Source organism: Dermacentor silvarum, chromosome 10, assembly GCF_013339745.2.
Source record: "Dermacentor silvarum isolate Dsil-2018 chromosome 10, BIME_Dsil_1.4, whole genome shotgun sequence".
Taxonomy (NCBI): Eukaryota; Metazoa; Arthropoda; class Arachnida; order Ixodida; family Ixodidae; genus Dermacentor; species Dermacentor silvarum.
Genome location: NC_051163.1, coordinates 29,194,705 through 29,215,229, shown reverse-complemented (window position 1 = coordinate 29,215,229; position 20,525 = coordinate 29,194,705). Strand labels below are relative to the sequence as shown.

General features: G+C 45.6%; 1 protein-coding gene across 1 annotated transcript; it reads left to right on the top strand.

The window, feature by feature from the left end:
* The first annotated feature begins 452 nt into the window (after positions 1-452).
* Positions 453-19,636, top strand: LOC119466114 (eukaryotic translation initiation factor 3 subunit E-A-like). The gene is made up of 12 exons (XM_037726600.2): positions 453-596; positions 968-1,085; positions 1,176-1,293; positions 1,404-1,449; positions 2,220-2,324; positions 3,159-3,284; positions 5,161-5,285; positions 6,094-6,211; positions 11,040-11,251; positions 14,496-14,598; positions 18,125-18,253; positions 19,494-19,636. The coding sequence occupies exons 1-12, from the start codon at positions 489-491 to the stop codon at positions 19,518-19,520; spliced, it is 1,335 nt and encodes a 444-aa protein (XP_037582528.1). The 5' UTR covers positions 453-488; the 3' UTR covers positions 19,521-19,636.
* Positions 19,637-20,525: the final 889 nt, after the last annotated feature.

Here is a 20,525-nt window from a genome sequence, read left to right as displayed (position 1 = left end):
GTAGTTAATTGGCTAAATATACGAGCTTTATTTCGATGTTTCACATTCAGTTTAGTTCCCGCCTTACGGGCCTTACTTCTCCGACACCTACCGCAAGGCTATCAAAGAGCTCACGCCAGCCTACTTACCAAAATTCGCCTTTGAGCTTCACGCGCTGCAAGTTGTAACAGGTGGTCTTCCTTGAACAAACACTGAAAACACGACGCAAAAAATAACTAAGAATTTCAAACTTCGCGCGCCAATTTGGATTCAGTTTTGCTGCTCGCAGGACACCTAACGGTGCGTACCTAAAACTCACCATTTTGTCTGTTTTTTTGAGTAATATTCACAATAAAAGTGTCTTTCGTGTTGAAGCACTACAGCAAGAAGATTCACAAAAAAGTAGTATTCTAGGTAAAGGTTGTTTACGACTAACTTGTCATAAAAGAGTGGTTGTTTGACGATTGTCTCAAAAGTTTAGCAGTGGAAGACAGCGTTGTCTGGCAACTATGTCTTTCACAGCCAAAATGGCCGAGTGGGACTTGACTTACACGGTCGGCCAGTACATTGACCGGCATATGGTATTTCCGCTGCTGGAATTCCTTCAGAACAAGAGTGTAAGTGTTTATAAAGCCGGCATGCTTTCTTGAACCAATTTCAGTTGTCCGATACCGTCTGACTGTCATTATTTCGCGAGTTAACCCGTTGTCATGCCGAACCTGCCTCCCATGTTGGTTCTGGTCGTGTGTCAAAACAACGTGGCTTTGCTAAGACTGGGGAAACTTTCTTACAGAAGCTCTTTGTGTCGTGTTCTTTTTCTCTGGAGTCACGTTGTTGATGTCAGGAGTGAACTATTGCTAAAGTGCTCGACTGTCTGCTTCGTTGCCGATCAAGTGACTGTGCTAGACGTAATAAATCTGCTTTCCTCCCATATTGCATGATTACGATTTATCTAATCACTTTCTTATTGGCTTACGCCACCTTCCAGATATATAACGAAGATGACCTCCTCAAAGCCAAGCTGGACCTACTGCAAAACACCAAGATGGTCGACTTCAACATCGACGTCTACAGGATGTGTTATCCGGACGCCGAAGTCCCGCAAGGTAGCCCACCCGTTCCCTGGTTCTGTCATGCCTTTAAACTTGCACAGAAGGTGGTAAAAAACTTGCTTCATTGTATTTTTTTTTTCTTAGACATGATCCAGCGGCGAGCCGAGGTCGTGAACACACTCGTGGTCTTGAAAAATGAGACCTCTGCTCTGATCGAAGCCTGCCAGGACGACGAAGTGTGCAAGAACATCCAAAGTTCCCGGTAAGTTCAAGCGAGAAAGCGATAAGTTGCGTTATTACGGGACGGGTGCCAATGGTTGATGACTGAATCGATTTCCTTTTTGACAATGACGCTGTTTTCCTTTCGATCAGGGACAGCCGGCAGGTCTTGGACCATTTGATGCAGATCAGCAATCTCGTAAGTAAAGCCTTGTGTTCTTAATCATGCAGTTGTGCTATTTTTCATTCAACGTTTAAGCGGCTTCACAGGTTTTCTTAGTGCGAGAAGTGACCGAAATTGTATCAGTGCATTGCACAGGGAAAGTCACGACCCCTCAAATCACAGGGAACGCACACAGGGAACAGACAAGTCACGACCCGTCAAATCCTGAAGCAAGGGATACTAAAGCTCGTGAATCAATCAATCCACTAAATGTAACAAACATTTCACCCTTGTGGGAAATCCTTTAAACGAAACTGTTGTTGACATTTTGGGCAAATAGCTACAAGTGACGATGTCAAATAGTAATGATTTCAGACCCGCACCTCGTGTCATACCATCTTTGCATGTGTCTTTAAAGCAACAAAATAAACATGCTGAATTCACCAAGTAGAATGGCTGCTGCCAGAATTTTGTGTAAACAGCCTTAGAGAGATCGATTAGCATTTGAGCACCACACTGATGAGTCTAGTTTGCCAGCACATTGGGGTTAGCAGCATTTTACTCTGTGATGAACTGAACTCTTCGCCAGCTGCCCGGGTCTACTTCACTGCAACGGTTCAGACTTGCTCGTGTTGGTGAGAAGGCTTTTTAAAGTATGTTTTAGAATGGCATACACTGCTGATGTAAAGAGTTATGATGTAAGGAAATGGCACTCTCATGATGTGCGCATGCTGTGTTTGTTATTGCGTTTCCGTGACTTACACATACCAACGTGTTAACGCTGACCTTGCTCCTCCCAATTGCAGATCAATCCAGAAATGATTGACCGCCTGTACGCCTATGCAAAGCATCAGTATGAAACAGGTGGCTATACAGGTGCTGGAGAATGCCTGTACCTCCATCGTTTCTTGGTGAGCACTGGCCTCTGTTTCTGTTGAAGTAGGTCGGCCGTAGCTGAACGAGCGAAGTCTTAAAGTGAAATATATAAAGTTTGGGTGGAGTCTGTTTGGCAAAAAGAAAAAGAGGCATATTTACATTATTTGATATGTGTGAGTGATGCCGTTCACAACTGGAAATCTGAACTGAAAAGCTTCTAACAAGCGCGTCCCTCGTGTGCTTTCACGCGCGCATGCAGCATAGAGCGCGCAGCGACGATTTTATCGCCCTTGCACTCTATACGGAACCTGACAGCGACGCCGATGGCAGAAATCCACATAGGGTGTCCATATAATTGCTATCGCAATAAAATGCAATGGTAAACTTGGCAGAAATGCAGTTCCACTCAGCGTGAAAGCTGGGGAACTGCGGAGCAGTGATTCGCCGGTGTTTCCCTTGTGTTTAGCAATCCGTCATCCGTTTTGACACCGTTGCTAAGGCACAACTGGTGGGAAACCGCCACGCACATGGAGCCAAAGCCTTTGCTGATTATAGTTTGAAGTGATTTTATTGAATTTCTGTTAATTAATACGCTTAATGTTTGGTTATTCCTGTCTTTAAAATTATTCTGAATCATGTTAGTTTACTTTTAACTAGTTTTGATCAATTCTGCACTTGTATTGACCCTGTTTTTAGCCTTTGTTTTTGAGCGTGATCACGCGGTAGACGCCGACAGCCTGGGCCTCTAAAGTGCTTCGCACTTAAAAAAAGTGCTGCCTTTACACGAGTGTGTGCGGTACCTTTCATTCAGCCATGTGAATGGTTAGACCTTGTCCTGTTTTGAAGCCTTGCAATCTTGGCGATTCCAGATTTCCAACAATGACAAGAATTACCTGAACAACCTGTGGGGTAAGCTGGCCTCCGAGATCCTCATGCAGAACTGGGACGTGGCCCTTGATGATCTGAGCCGGCTGCGAGAGTACATTGACGGCAACGTAAGCGGCCTGTGAAGTTTGTCATCTTTGTTTTTGTTTTTGTTTTTTTTTGCATCTTTGTGGGCTGCATCACATACATGAAAATAAATGCAATGCAAGCTTATTCATATCACTTCCCTTTCTGTGCCAGATTGTACTTGAAAAATACCATTGTGGCTTTTCTGTTGCAGGTTTAAACTACTAGTCTAAACTTAAACTTACCTCTCTGTGGTGGCTTAGCAGCTATGCTGTTGCACTGCTAAGCACAAGTTCGCGGGATCAAACCCCAGGCCTGGCGGTTGCTTTTCTATGAGGGTGAAATGCAAAAACGCCCTTGTCCCGTGCATTCGGAGCATGTTAAAGATCCCCAGGTGGTCGAAATTAATCCGGAGTCCCCCACTGATACGGCGTGCCGCAGAATCAAATCGTGGTTTTGGCACCTAAAACCCCAGGATTCACTAAAATCAAGCTTACTGTATTTATTCGTATATAGGCCAACCTTTTTCTTTTGGAAATGTTTCACAAAATAAGCTATTGACCTATATTCGTGACCAAAGAATCTCGACCTATATTTGTGAACAAAGCTAGCAGAAATACCGAACTAGTGGAGTTCCTCTGTCATGCCTGCTGTGAATTAGTCTGGATATTATGCATGCTGGGTTTAAGGAAAGCTGGAGATCCAGTGCACTCGGTAGCACCGTGGATGACGTTAGGGGTGCCAAGCATGCCTATGAAACATCTGACGATGACTCCTATGGCAGTTCAGACGAGGATGCCGCTTGTGGCATCAACTAGGAAAATTTAGTAGCCGAGCTTACGGTAAACAGAGAGTTTTAGATTAGAGGACGCAAGCGGCTTGCGTCCTCTAATTTAATACTCTCTAATAAAGGTGTCATGTTGAGAGTTTTGTGTTTTTCTCAAAAGATATGGGTCGACCTATATTTAAATTATGCTTTATTTTTGGCAAGCTCAATATATAGGGGTCAACCTAGTTTGGGTTTGACCTTTTTACGAGTACATAAATACAATATACAGTTAAACCTCTATATAACAAAATTCTCAATATGATGAAGTATTCAACTTTTTCTAACTTGTCCATAGCACACCATGCATTTAGAACCTCACTATAACGAAGTGTGTTTATACACGATTTCAATATACAGTGTAGACCGCTTATAACGTAAGTCGCCGGAGTCGCGAATATCCGCACTATAAGTGGTACCGCACTATAACCTAAGCAACAATTTTCAAGTCCCGCAAATATTGAAAACATGTGCACCGAGCCGCCACGCGTTTGCGACAGTCGAGGAATGCGGCTAGAACGTTTGCATTCAATTTACAGTCGAATCTCGTTAATTCGATTATTGCTCCTATTATTTTTCGCATTCTGCCTAATTACATAATTAGTCTTAATTAATTAGTGAACTTCTCATATATAATCAGATGAAAAAAAGTGTCAGTGAGAAAATTGTAGAGCAACATGAAAAACTCCCGATATAGCTTTCTGTTGCTCAATACATGCTACATATAAGTGTTTACTATCGATAGTTTGGCATCACTAGTATGAACATGAGATAGTGCTGGTTAACAGTGAGTATGAACGGGTGTGAGTGCCTGTGAGCTTTGGGTGAACATGGGTATGGATGATTGTGTTGGCAAATGTGAGCAGACGCGAGTGTGAGCGTAAGTGGGTGCCAATAAGTATGCGATTATGAACACGAGTGACCATTGGTGACTATGAGCAGGCTGGAGGGGGGAACGTGAGTGAGTGCTGACAAGTATTAGTGAATGCATTGACATTTCTGGTAAAATAATCTCGCTTCACTGGCATTGTTTCTTGGAGAAGCATTCGGAATGAGCGAGGCAGTTTCTGATTTGTCTCCTCTCTCCTGCGCAGAATTTCTCGTCGCCGCTGCATTCGCTGCAGCAGCGTACTTGGCTCATCCACTGGAGCCTCTTTGTCTTCTTCAACCACGCCAAGGGCCGTGACCTCATCATCGAGCTCTTCCTTGGACAGCCACAGTAAGTCGCATCCTGTGCCAGCGTTATTGGTAACGTGGCGAGAAAGTCGCCCAATTTAGTGAGTTCTTGGCATGCCTGCTGACTCTACTGAATTTTCCATAAAGTTTACAAATTTGTGCTCGTTTTATGATTTTATAAATGTTGTGGCTTGTCTTTTAAAAAAAAAAACATTCTTTTCACAAGAACGTCTCACTCGTTCTCTGAACCTTCCATTGGAAGTCTTATTATGGTGAAAGGACGCCAGAGGGGTACTTATTGCAAAGCAAGTTTATAACAGAGAAATTCCTGAAGCAGGTGAAATCAGCAGCAGCAGCAAAGTCTTTTCAAAAGTCGCTGTGATCTAAAAAGAATATGTTGTGTGTTAAGTCTTTGCTGTCCTGAGTTTGTGGCTGCTGTGCCTTATCTAGAGATAGATAATCATTAATAAAGTGTGTATGTGTCCCTCAGAAGGCGTTGGCTCCGAGGGCAAGCTTTAAAAACATACATGCTATTTCGCCTCTCAAAGGGATTTTCGCATGTCTTATAGTTTACAGGTTTGCAGGTATGCTTGTACTCTCTTTACCATTATCTGGGCGTTTTTGGAGTCTTAGCGACCTCTTTAGTGACGTAAACATCCAGTAAATTGCCCCAGTATAATTTCTTAATTGACTTAGGCTAAGTTCCAAGCCTCGCCGTCGTTTTGTTCCAAAGGCAGGGTTCAATGCAGCTTTAGCTTTTGGATTGAAAAAGTTTACAGCTTCTTGCAAAGCACGGTCACACCTATTTATAATTCTTATAATTTTCTTCTGTCTCTTTGCTCCTTGTCAAGGTATCTGAACACCATACAGACCATCTGTCCACACATCCTGAGGTACCTGACATGTGCCGTCATCACCAACAAGCAGAAGCGAAATGCCCTTCGTGACCTCGTGAAGGTCATTCAGCAGGTAAACCCATTATTATTACATTGGTAGGTTGTGCGCAGATGTTAGAAAGTGGGAAAGTGACAGTGTGGATTAGAGAGTTACATGGGTAGTTGACCTTTTTGTGGAGATCATACTCCAGATCACACTTAGCAAGGCTGCGGGCACTACGAAAGTACCCTGATATTGATGACGAAAGTGAGCGAAATATCTGGTGGGTTGAAATAAACAAGCTGCAGAAAAAAATAACCAAAACACACCACTGATTCATTTGGAAGTACAGTCGCCGATGGATTTTTCGGACTTTAAGAATTTGGACTTGTTGGATATTTTGGACTTCATAAATGCACCATCAGGGTTCCCATAGAGCTAATGCATTTTCATGACCGATTTTTTGAACAAATTTAGGCCCCAAAGTTCGATTTTCCGGACTAAATTGCTCATTCCGAGCCCCGCTGCCCGTTCTTGAAGGCCGGCTTATTGGATTTTCTGCTGTCTTGCCCAGGTTTAGCTTTTAGTGGCCCGCTCTATAGCCTCCAAGATTGGGAGACGCACACCATCCTCCCGTCTCGGAGGCCATGCCCGCTCCTGCTTAGGTGACAGAACGCTCCAGTGTGCGGCACTTTTCCTTGTTTCTTTCTTCTTTCGGTCAGCGCTATCGTCGTAATCACTTTGCGAAATCGGTTTTTTATTATTTTTAAAAGTTCCATTGCTATTTTGCACGTGGTGTGTGCGCCTCAGAGACATGTGCGGCTTCGCATTTGTGTGATTGGCGTGAGCTCCTTTGCCTTCGCGAGAGCCAAGTGGTGCGAAGCGTGGCCTCCGCAATCAGCTCTGGCAGCGTGCCATTGCTGACCCGTTATAGAGCATTACGGTGTTAGCAAGATTACACTTCTCCGCTGGGCTACGCGCCGAATGGGAAGGCCGGAGCTGATTGCGAAGGCCACGTGCGAAGTAACGGGGCTCGTTTCTTAGATCGCCATGGTGATTGCCATGGTGATCCATGGAGATCGCCATGGAGTTTTTTGCGCTGTTTGATTTTTCGGACAATCTTTCGGCCCCCCGCAAAGTCCGGAAAATCGGTCGGTGACCTTATTTGTACGATTTTAACATGCCCCCGAATCTATTGCACACCAACTTTCTGTGTGTCTAAAGTACAAGAGTAACATAGAAATGATTTAAAGCTCTCAAACAAAGTAGAAATGTAACGCGCATGCGATTTTTCGGCAAGAAATATGGGCAAGGGTCTAATATGTGTTGCACGAGGGCATCCAGTTTCCCAAAGTCGGCTTCGCTTCAATACAGCTGTGTTTTGCGGTAAAACGTACGTGTCGTGAACACTGTTTTGGTTTCGTATCCAACTGCACTGCAGAGGCAGTATTAGTCCCAGGTATCCTTGGGGGAAAAAGAAAGGCATGCGTAATAATCGGGTAATTACCATAATAGGACATTGTGAGCTGCCTTTATTTAGTGCAAATTGTAATAATGAAAACCAATGCGAATTAAATATTTTTCAAATATGGATACTATTGGTTTTGCAAAAGTACAATTTTTTTCACCAACCAGCGCTACGAAAAAGAAACTTTCGTTGTCGAGGACAGATCTGGCTGGTGTTGGCATCTGGTGTTGAAATTTCCCGTGCTTCTTCTAAAGCCAGGTTTTAACGCAATAGCTGCGAAAAATCCGGTGTCGGCATCGGGGGTGTTGCCCGGCCAAGAAAATCATCCCAAACCACGCAGGCCCTACACGTGGCGCAGAGACGCTGGTGAACTTATCGAATTTCTTAAAGTAAAATGCGTCAGAAAAATCGTAACGTACGACGTAATGACAACCTACAGACGTGATAGCGTCGGATTGTAATTTCAGTATGAGAGAACGTAATTCTCTTGTGCGGAAACTTAAACTCAAGCCCCTTTTCTAGCATTTCTACCATGCATACAGCGACGTGCCGTGGTTTCCTCCTTGCAAAAATACCATGAAGATGGCGCTCGCTTCCTTGGCAGCCTACAACAGCATTGCATGTAGGCTTTCTACGGCAGCCGCATGAGGAGACGAAGTTGGAGAAAAAGAAAGCTGCAGTTGCTGGGAAGCCTGATAAGCAGCCAGGGATCTTTTAATGCTATCGCATTCCACTCTTTTTAAGGCGAAGCTTAGGCGTCCTCCAATTTTTTAATCCAGTTTGCCATTGAAGCATCCTGGTGGTACTCAACTACAGTGCAGACCTCTTATAACGTAACCGCTTTTAGCGCAGGACCGGTTATAGCGTCTTTTTTTTTTTTTTTGACCACCGATATTGATCCCATAGAACTCAATGTATAGGCGGACTGTTTATTGCGTAGGCGCGCGAAGCAGAATACCGGTTATAGCACGGTTTTTTTAAGCGCGCGACCATGAAATCGGCGCACGGAGCACTGCCTTTTCTAGGAGGCGTTGAGCACGGCCCGCACGGCCACACGGTTGCGAGGCGCGCAAGCTCGGAGGAGTGGCAGCACGGGCGTGCGCCTGGAGACCTGCGGCGAAAAGCGAAACAAAAAGTCGCAGTTCCCCCGAAAGGCGAAGCAAATTTAGTAGTAGAGTATACGGAGTAAAGATAGTAGTTTTATCGCCTGCATAAACTTGGCCACATCAGCTTACTAACTGAATTAGCAAGCATGGTGTCAGCGCACACAAGCAAACATGAGTAGATCGCACTCGACGACCGCAGACAAGCACTGTAAAAATGCAGGCGTGAGCAAACGCGGCAGGAGCAGCAACCGAAGGTTCGTGTGGTCTATCGCTTCAACGGAAACTGAGTGGCGAAAGCACAGCGCATACAAAGGTCAGAGCCATGTGGAGATTGCTTTCAAGATACGGTGCACGCGACAGCCTTCAGCCATGCAAAGTACTGCAGTGGCTTGCAGAGAAAGCCCCGTCCCCTCCCTCCCGCGCTTCCTTCGCGCTTTCCTCCTTTTGTGGGGGAGATTGAGTCGCCAGTTCCACTTGCGCCCGGTCGCAAAATATGCATCAAGTGCCGCAGCTAAACGTCGCCTCCCTGCCATCCCCCCACGGCCTTTCGCACGACGAGAGTGGTCGCGTTTGCTATCCGCCGTATGTTCGCTCTCCGTGAAAGCACGCGTCTCTAGCGAGCTTTCACTCGCACATACCGCAGACAGCCGGATACGGCACTTTTTTTTTTCGTTTTTTTTTTTCTCCAAGAGTGGGAGCGTGGGCGCGCGCGCGTGGAGACCAGCGGCGAAAAGCGAAACAAAAAGGAGGAGAAGGGCGGGAGACTTTAGAGGAAGGAGGGCGCGTGTTTTCATCACTATAGCAGCGTCTAGAGTGAACTTAAATAGCAGCGTCCAAGCAGGGTGCGCGGAGTGCAGGGGAGAACGGTGGTGCACTCTTTTTTTTCTTTTTTTTTTTTTTTTTTTCAGGAGTGGGAGCCTGGGCATGCGCGTGGAGACCAGTCTCCAGACTGAAAATAACAGCGTCCTTCCACTGATGCCGCACTTGTCATGAGAACTTGGTTTCTGTGCTGTGTTGCGATTGCGTTGCATGTGTGTGTGGGTGAAATGTGTAATAAATTGTGTTTGAAAGGTGGGTTGCCCGTTTGGCATAAGCAAAAGCCGAAAAAAGCATGCTTTGGTTATAACGCGGTACCGCTTATAGCGCGGATTTTTACAACTCCCGCAACTTACGTTATAAGCGGTCTACACTGTAGTACGTTTAAAAGGGGGTCTGAAACATTGCCAAGCTTGCGAGCTGGTGAAATTTGTAGTTTGGAAACAGTGCTTTTAGGCACTTGGCCAGATTAGCAGCAGACACAGAGATTCCCACGTCGCAGCTGGTGTTATCCAGATGCATGAAGAGGCAACACAGTGTGGGCACTTGAGCTGATAGCGTAGGGTAGCCATAAGTACCCGCAGGGGCCCTGTGACAGCGCCCCCTTCTTATTAAGGGGCATTTGCATGGGGACAAATCCCGGCTGTCGGTGATGTCTCGGTTTTAGCAAGATATTGGGTTGCTGCCGCGTATCCCCTGGGAGAGGGGACCTTCTGTCTGGATGGAACAAACAATCCCCGCTTCGTGCGGGAGGCAGCTCAGTTTCGTGCTGGTGTCTGGGAACCTTGACCAAGTTGCTGCTCCAGAGGGTGGCAACTGTATCACAATCGCTTCGTTGTTGTGATTGGTAGCCCTGTCACATTTGCGAAGGCTCCTTGCATGTGTACCACTGTGATGGCCAAATTAAGCAACGATTCCACTTTATTTTTATTTTTTCGGGGTCGAGCAATGCCCGCGCCTTGGGACACTACAGTACATGCTTGTTAATTTGACACCCGTTAATTTGGAAATTCAGATCACTCGGACTGGTATTTTGGTCCTGGCAGAAGTGCATGTTAGTCTATGGCAGATAATTTAACAGATGATTCTGACAAATGCTGGCGACTGCCGCTCACAAAAGCGAAGTAAAGGCGGCGCTAGCACTAGTTCAGTGAAAATTTTCCTAGAGCAGGCTGAAAATTGGCCTTTTAGATGGGTGATGACGTTCAACGCATACACAATGCATTGAATTTTAGCATTGCGCAGATGTTGGTTGCTTCTTGACATTTGAGTGGAAAAAATATTTTTGTGGGTCGAATGGGGCCCGACACATGACCGCAAAGGGCTACAACCCCACAATTTCATTTATTCACTGCTCATAAAGAGCCAGTCCTGATAACATAGCTGGAGCCCCACTCCAACCACTGACAAAGTGCACAAAGGAAAAAAAATTTTAATGCTATTGCTAAATTATCTCGGCCTCAGTGCTTGTTTGATCGAGAGATTGTGCTGCTTGCGTTACTAACCGCATCCTGGGAAACCTGATGTGCAGGAGTCGTACACCTACCACGACCCCATCACAGAGTTCGTGGAGTGCTTGTTCGTCAACTTTGACTTTGACAAGGCCCAGCAGAAGCTGCGCGAGTGCGAGGTGGTCCTCTCCAATGACTTCTTCCTGGTGGCCTGTCAGGACGACTTCATCGAGAACGCCCGCCTCTTCATCTTCGAGACCTTCTGCCGCATCCACGAGTGCATCTCCATCAAGTACGGCTGCTGACTTTTGAAACATAGAAGTTCATAGGCTGTGTTGCAGTGCTTGCTGTGGACAGCTAATTAGACAGTGGCCATCTGAAGTCTAGTTCTAACTCTGATCGGAGCTGGCCTAAGAGAGACCTTCGTAAACCTCAATAGTGGAAACCGTGATAGCGCTAAAGAGACGGGGCCAGACATAGAAACGATAACACACGGCCAAGTGTTGTCGCCGTATGTTGTGATTTTTATGTCTGTCCTTGTCTTTTTAGCGCCTATTGGAGTTGCAATATTACAGACCAACTAGCCTGAATGAATGCCTTGGTCATGCTTTGTGAAGACAATAGGGAAATCAAAAACGATGCAGGCTACTTTGATGTCGAATCATTATGGTGGCTTAGCAGTACGTTTGGAAACTCAACAGGAAGGTCGTCTGCCCACAGAAAAATGTAGTCACTCTTTCTTATGCGCTCAGTGTAAGTGGTGGTGTGTTTTTTTTTTAGGTTCACACATGCAGAGTGATAAATATAGGAATAACGCTACGTTAGTTACTTTTAGTGAGACAGACTTAAATAAACCCATACCAGCTACAGACCTTAAGCCCTTCCTACGGCATAAGTTGAGGAAGTATTGGCAGAGACAGTGGGACGCTGAAATATTAAATAAGCTACACACTATCAAGCCAAACTAGGGAACTGGATATCCGAGAGAACAGCAAGACACAAGGAAGTGCTTCTTTGTAGATGAAGAATAGGGCATACTTACGGCACTCACTCCTTCCTACTGACTGGAAGCGATCCTCCGACATGTACTAAGTGTAGGAATAGTCTTACAGTCCTCCATGTTCTTCTTGAGTGCCCTGAAGTTAGTTACTTAGCAGAGAGGAAAAAGTATTTCTGTTTCGCATATCGTTACCACTTACCTTTACACCCTGCATTTCTTCTGAGCAATGAACCACTTTTTGATTTTCAAACAGTACTGAAATTTTTAGCCGAAACCGACATCTTAAGTCATTTGGGCCGGATACTTGTGGCAGGACCTCCTCTTGGAGGCTGCAGCTACAATACAAGCGCATTTGTAAGCACGTGTCGACCAGCCCTTGCCCCCAAGGGCTCTGTGAGGTACTAGTGCTGCTGTCACCTGCACGTCATGCTAAGTATTCTTCATTGCAAATATTTTATGATCATAGCGCACATCCCAAATCATTGCAATCATTTTAGTATATTTATATCCTAAGTATTTTACAGCGATTGATTTTAGGCCCCTTTACAGCCACATTTACCCACCATTCTTAACTGATTTCTTCATTTATTAAACCATTCATTGATTACTCATCACTGCGTACATGGCGCTCTTTGGCCATATCTGGCCCTTGCGCCAATAAAAACTACACATCAATCAATCAATATAGGAATAATATGTGCCTTTCTTTTGTCGTGACATTAAGCGAGGTGGTGTCATGTCGCAGAGACATCGTCCAGACTGTTCCAGATGCATTCCATTACTTGGGCTCGAAGCCCTCTTCAAAGCTGCCAACGTAGACTGTCTTCAATGCTGGCCAGTATGGGAACACAGAAATACACCTGACTTCATCTGTTTTTATGTGTTACTGGCATCATGACTCCTTGTAACATTTCTACAAGCTTCTTTCTTGATTTGTGAAATAATGTTTCAGACTCGCATACCTGTTTGAGCAGTGTGTTGATACTTTTGAGTCTGTACTTAAAACACTTCAGAATTGGAAAAGCATATAGCCATCCTACTTCCAGCAACAAGATGACAAGATTACCCATGTAATTCTATATACAGTGCAGTTAACGTATAACGATACAACATATAACGATATATCGGTTATAACGATGAGTCAACTTAAGAGTATCAACTTATGCATTAGGGCTATTAGAAAAAAAAAACATATAACGATATGTTATTCATCGCATATCGGATATAACGATCGAAATCTTGCTTCTGGGCAGCGTTTTTCATGCAGAATAATCGCGAAATTTGCGTTGCTAAGTTGCCTGTTCCTAAGATGGGGCGAAAGTTTGCCTACGCGAGTTCGTATTTGCCGCCATTACCGCGCAGCGCATCCCGCCCGCATGCTGATTACGAACGAAAGCCATGGAGAGCATCGCAAGTTGGCGCAGCGTGCACAAGATGGCGCCAGCTGCTTCGCGTCCGCGTCGGCAGCCGTCGCGCGAGCGTTCAGAGGAGAGGTGGGAAGAAAGTGATAGGCGAGCGGCGCCTGCACGGCCTACGCTGCCTTTTCCTTCCTCCATGGCCTTTACAATCTCCCGTTCTCAGCGAGCGCGGAAATTCGCCGCGGAAGGAGCGGGAGGTGTGCCGACAAAGCGCCAAGCCGTGTCTTTCGAGACGAAGCTGCAAATTCAGCAAGACTCGAAGTACTAGCTCGCGCAATCGATGATATCGACAATTATGAAAACTGGGAGCGTGGCGCCACGATCATGAAGGCTAGAAGCAGTGGCCATGCCGATCAACGGAAAAAGCAGGCTTTGTGCGCCAGGACGAAACCCTCACGTGTGAAACTAACACGGTGGAAGCCGCTGACATTACCGAACTGTGGGAGCACGTCGCTACTGACGATGGAATAGGTTAGGTGGTGCTTCTATGGAGGAGTTTTTAAGTGCAGGTAGTGTTGCTTCGTTCTGCGAAGAGATCTCCGCCAGGGCGATCCGGGGCGATCGGTGTCCCTACAGACGGCGGCAGTTGTACGACTAGAGGCGACGACAGCAGCGGCAGTGACGACGAGATTGACAATGGCCTGTCATTGACACCGACCCCGATGTTCAACCAAAGTGCAATGTCGATCGAGTCGCTCAATGATTTGACGCATGCCGCCAGTGTTCGCGCAGCAGCTGGACGCGATGCACACGGCGGTTGTGAATCCGAAACTTCTGCGAAAGCAAGCGCGATTTCTATTTCAGCGCGCCTAACGATTGAGACGCTATTTAGAGGTATAAATAAACTTTTTGTTTTTTCCAGCCTACTTTCTACAACGTCAATTTTTTACCGCAAGTGGCAAATTTGGTTTCGGGACTTCAAAAATATATTCGTTTTTTTTTTAACGGCAGTCCAGATATAGCGATGATCGGTTATAACGATCGGATTTTTCGTTCTTCTTGATATCGTTATAAGTGGACTGCACTGTATTCCATAGTTCTAGCTGTTTCATCTTCTAATTAATTGCACTGCAGAATGTTTAATTTCCGTATGCGTGTTCTTTTTTTTTTTTCTTCAGTATGTTGGCAGAGAAGCTCAACATGACACCTGAAGCGGCCGAGAAGTGGATCGTTAACTTGATCCGCAATGCCCACCTTGACGCCAAGATCGATTCAAAGCTGGTGCGTACTTTTACCTGGTCATTTTTACAAATAAGCTTTTTCAGGACGAGCTGACCTTGTTGTGTGTGCGCGTGTGTGTTGCAGAGACTATTGGAAAATGATCTTATGTTCTGTTCATAGCAACTCTTGGCTGCATTTTCCTTCCCTTGGCACCTATTCTGTTTCTGAAACAGACCGCACGTTATCTCTCCTGCTCATTACATTAGCTGCCCAACTTCTCTTCTACCTTATGTTCATTACTAGGACATCTATCTGCATTTTACAGTTGCCGATGTACAATTCAGTCACCGATGATTTCAACATGCTCGAATATCTGGAATAGCTTCACGGCACTGCTACTGGCACCATAGACGTAATGTATAAGGACGACCGAAATTTCGGACACCTTACTGTGCACTGTATGATAATTCACACTGCACCTATATGACCAAGTACCAGTTCAGCCATCGACTCAACAGAAAGCAATATTTTTGTTTCAATGTGTCACTGGCATGTTTGCCGGCCATGTCGCCTGTGCCTCGTTGAAACCAAAACAAGCGAAGCCTAGTCGATCCAGTAGTCACTGGCCACGCCAAAACAACGGTACAAGCCAGGCCAAGTCACTAGCTGCTGTTAAGGATTTTTGTTGTGTGAACGCTGAGAGTTCCACGCGTCGAACATTTGTTCCTCATGCTACGTAGCGACATGTTCTTGGCCGACCGATCTTTGTCGCTAAGAATCCTCGAGCACCTTCAAGTGACGACACCACCGTCCTCGATATCTGTGCCGATGAGGGAGGCGATTAAGTGACGAGCGCAATGACTGTTTTGAAGAAACCCGCAGTCATTCGTCAGTGTGGTCGACTTCTCTATTATGTTACCAAAGGATGGAGATTCGGTGCATCTGTTTACTGTACAGTTTAGGCCACTTATAGTGTAACCGCTTACAGTAAAACCCCGGTGATACGATCACGGCTGGTACGAATTTCGGTGTGATACGAATTCGTAACATTCCCCGGCCGAAATACATTGCTCTTAATACGAAAAACATCGGCTGTTACGAACGCGTTGCCACGCCGCTGCGGATCATGCGAACGCGTGAGCCAGGGCGGCGGCGGCAGCCGAGCCAGCGGAGCGACCGGCACAGACAAGCCAGCACATGCGGGATTTGCGCGGGATCCATAGTCGCCAAGCAACCAGCTACGTCACGCGGCTGCGCAATCTCTCATTGGTCCCCACGTCGAGCGGACCGGACCACATCACAGCCTAGCTGATGCTTTGACCAGCGAGGACGGCAGCAGTCACGATGGCCAAATCGCTCCCTGCACTCGATGTGCTGAGGCATTCAGTGGCGTGCGAAAACATTCGTGAGATCACGTGCGCACACTTTTATGCCTTCCAGAAGGCGATCGTTGACGATTTGGGCAAGAAGAAAATACACAAGGATACAGTCGAATCTACAACGAATGCTGCTACAACGAAATTTCCGCCACAACGAAGATTTTCCGATTCCCCGTCAGCTGCCCATAGAAAGTAATACAAAAAAAGTTTCTCCATAACGAAGGCGTTTTATTCGGTATTTCCGCTTCGACGAACTTTTCGAGAAAAAAGCTAGGATTGAATTGAAATGGGAACTGCCGAGTAGTCAAATTAGAAGGCCCTTCTAAAGCTGTGACGATCGTATGTCCGCTTGAACTAGGTTTTCGCGAACGAAATCAAGTTCAACGTACCGATTTACGGCACTGCAAACGCGTGGGCATCACGCGCCTGCGCTAGACTGCACGGGATCACCACAATCGCTGCCGTTTTCTGTGGTGTGTGTCCGGTCGAAATAGCTACACCAACGAAGAAGCGTAAATTTCTCTCTCGAGAAGGCACATATGATCGCCGAGGCAGAAAGCGGAAGGAAAAAATTTCGCAGTTCCGCCCGAAAGGCGAAGCATCGATTACGATAGCATATTAGTAGACAGCTATACGAACTAAAATCGTAGTTTTATCGACTGTATAAACTTGTAAGCATTCGCTTACTAACGAAATTACCAAGCACGGTGTCACGCGCTCACAGGTAAACATGAACACATCTCGCTCGATGACCGCGGAAACTCGCTGTCAACACGATGGAATGAGAGGGCGCGGCAATAGCAGCGAGCGAATTGACCTCCGTGCCGTCTCTCGCTTCAACGTGAACTAAACGTCGAAAGGACAGCGCACACGACTCTACCGGCACTAGTTGCACTTTGTGCACGGCGCAGATTGCTTTCAAGATACGGGGGCCGCGCCGCAGCCGCTGTTGTCAACATGATGCCAACGTCTCGTCGTCTGGGAAAAATTACAACCCGCTAGACACACTGACTCCGGCGACTGCTTTGAAAGTAATGGATCCTTTTGACCTCATCTTAAAAGTTAACAGAGCCCACGACAATGACATTGCGATGGCTCTTTTAACGGACTGTGAGACTCGCGTAACGCCTTTGCTTGCCGTGAAGCGTAAGAAATCTAGGCTTACTGACTTCTGGAAATAAAACTTCTGGTAAGCGCAAGCTTTCCAAGTTTGCCGACTTTGTCATAAATATGCAGTGAAATTGTGGTAATTCAAACCGCTTCATTAATTGCGACGGTGCATGTGCCGCAAAATTAGAGTTTCGCGATCAGCCGGGCACACGCGTTGAGTTAGGCGTCGGCCGCAATGTACGAAAAATGCTGCAACAGCAGCGCGAAATGCATTCTCTCTTGAAGCTGACACTTCATTGACTGCCTTTGGCACGTCTCAAACTTTGCCCCCACGCCATCGCGAAGATTTCCCAGACGATGGTTTCGGTTTCGTTCGTGGCTTTGCCGTTTGGCGTACATATATACATACTTATTTCGCGTCAACGAAGTTCCTCCACAACGAAATTTTTCACGTGTCTCATAAATTTCGTTGTAGCGGGACTCGACTGTAATGCCCAAACACAAACACAGTTCCACATCAAGGAAGCTCAACACAGCTTGTTCACCTTTATTTCTGACCATGGAGAGGTACATTAAAAAACAACAAGGAAACATTATTTGAATTAGAATTTAGCACAGTAATTAACTAATAATTGTTGTGTTGAACTATCCTTAGTTGGAACTTCACTCTACCATATCATTAGGATATTAGTTTTGAGGCGTCAAACTCAGCTCGTGGGATCCAATCCCCGCGGCGGCGGCGGCATTCCGATGGAGGCGAAATGCAAAAACGCCCGTGTGCTTGCGTTGTAGTGCACGTTAAGAACCCCAGGTGGTCAAAATTAATCTGGAGCCCTCTGCTACGGCGTGCCTCATAATCATAACTGGTTCTGGCACGTAAAACCCCAGAAAGAAGAAGATCAAACTCGGCATAGCATATGTACATATGATCCATGGGGCATCGCAGGGTAGGCAGCGTGTACATAAACACTTGGCCTGCAGCAAGACCTTTAGTTGCAGTTCAGTGCATGTGTTTGTTACTTTCAGTGTTTGCGCATGTTTCTAATAATGTGCTGCCTCTACAACAACAGTGTGTCGGGTTGTGTTCTGCTCCGCAGGGCCACGTGGTGATGGGAACACAGGCCGTGTCTCCGTACCAGCAGCTCATCGACAAGACGCAGGCCCTGCACTTCCGCTCTCAACAGCAGATCGGCCACCTCGAACACCGACTCAGCAGCTCCGACCGGGTACGGCCACTAAATTGGTTGGCATGGGGTTGTGGCATAACACTGGTGTAGCACTAGTGCTGCACTAGTGGCAGACCCACAGCTCTGGTAGAGTGTGGGCACTAAAGTGGGCATGGGGTGGTAGTGTAGCAATGACTCAGCTGCCGTGTTAGGCCACGAGCACTGAAATCGGCATGAGGTGGCAGTGTAGCGCCAGTGCCACACTGGTGTCACACTGATGGTGCAGCTCTAGTTTCCTTGGCCCTCAATGAGGTCCAGAAAAACAAAAAAAAACTTCTTTGCAAATGTACACCAGTCTTAATAACTGATAGAACAAAAATAGCAAAGCTGTATAAACGAGTTCTCCCACCCTTCGGAAGTACTGTGGATCTGATTGCTGGGTCACGGCCTTACTCAAATGCATCTGCTGCAGCTGTACAAACTCCTAGCTTACCTCCAACGTGAAGCCAGTATAATGCAACGAAAGAAACAAATTTACGGATTACTTGTTAAAAAAAGTGCACATGTAAGTTCTCTATTCGAATAAGGTGTACGCAAGGTGACTTTTATTTTATAATCATTGATCATAATGTAAATTTGGGGCTCCGACACACGTGCTGTATTTGTATGTAATATCGGCCATGTTGTTGCACACCGGCCTTTGCCACACAAAAAAAAAAGCATTCTGGAACTCGCACAGCTGTGCTGTAAAAATGGCAGATAAAGGAAAACCTTCTTAGACTAAAGAAAATGGAGGACTTCCAGAAAGAGCTTGTGAAATGGGTCGAAGAGCTCAAAAATGAGCTCAGTTTGGAACGTGATCATGTGTAAAAGGCATGCGAAACAAATGACCAGAGAGAGGAGAAAAACCGGGTGCCTTTGCTGTTAGGTCAAACAGGGGTTTCAAATGGTTATTTAACACAGTGCAACAGAGATCAAAAGGCTTTCTTTCATTTTATTTTTTCACATCATTTGCTGCATTGAATAACAAGATCTATGCAATAATAGGAGGCTGTAATGTGAAAGTGTTCCGAAACATGGAGCTATGCAGTTATGCTTTTCGATTCATAGCTTCTAACCATATGCTCACTAAACCCTTGTTAGTGGTTATAGAGCTCTCTGAGCCATTCTACTCATTGTTCATGGCATAAGAAACTGCTCACTTTGAAGTGTTGTGATATATCAGTCAGTGTAAAAACAGTAACACTGCTATTGCTGAAAGTAATGCTTCTTTTTTTGTGTTTTTCTTTCTTTGTTTCAGACATCACATTGGGGAGCCCAGAACTGATTGGGAATGTAATATAATGATCTGTTTCCAGAAACATAGGTTTAAAAAGGCTGCGTTGCAGACAACTTGTGCCAACAAACCAATCTTTCTAGAAACAAAGAAGTTACTTCCTCTTCTCTCCTGAGTGTTATCTTTCTGCTTTTGCCATGAACACAGGCAGGCATTTTAAATGACTTGAAGCAGACATGGTGACAAGGTGCTGCTAAGGTTTCCTTTCATGAGCGCTTTTGAAGAGACATTAAACACAAACGTTAAGTGTGGCTAGGCTATTAGCTAACTCTTTTGTTAATAAACGAATTCAAATCGATCACTGGAGATCAATGATTTCAACCACCAATTCAGCACGTTGAAGTCAGCTCTCAGATACCACTGTCCAGTAGGTAGCCCCAAGGAAAGGGCTTTAATTATCGATTGCGGTTTTGTTTCTGCAGCAAAAATGATTTTTAGTGCAACTTTCGGTAAACTGAGTTGTGTACGATGTGACGAAAATTCATCTTTCACTGCCTCCTCCCCCCCTTGCCAAAAAAATAAAAGCATGCGGCTCATGATCAACATAGAAATCGTGTAATCAGAGCTCCTGCTATTACATTGTTACAATTACAATGAAGGGTGATAATTGAAAGAAAATGTTGGCAGCTGTCCGCCAGTAAGTCTACGTTTTGACTGAGTGGTCTTATTCCTCTAAAGTGCGTCTCGTAAGATTTGCCGCACATTCAGCATGCAGAAATGGGCATTTTCACAATGTCTTGAACAGTTGTATTTTGAAACAGCCAGTTGTTCAGTTATGTGCTCGCCCAGCAGCTGATGGGGCTCGACAGAGAAGATTGTGAAGATCTTCCTACTTGAAAGCCAGTACCAGGAAGATGTAGAAAAAACAAAAGTCCAAGACGTGCTAAATGGAGTGCAAAGCTGAACTAGAAACGAACGCCTGCTGCCCGGAATGCATAGTCTACATTTGCCTCATGAACTAGAAGATAAAAATTTTTTTTCTTGCCGCTTATGTAA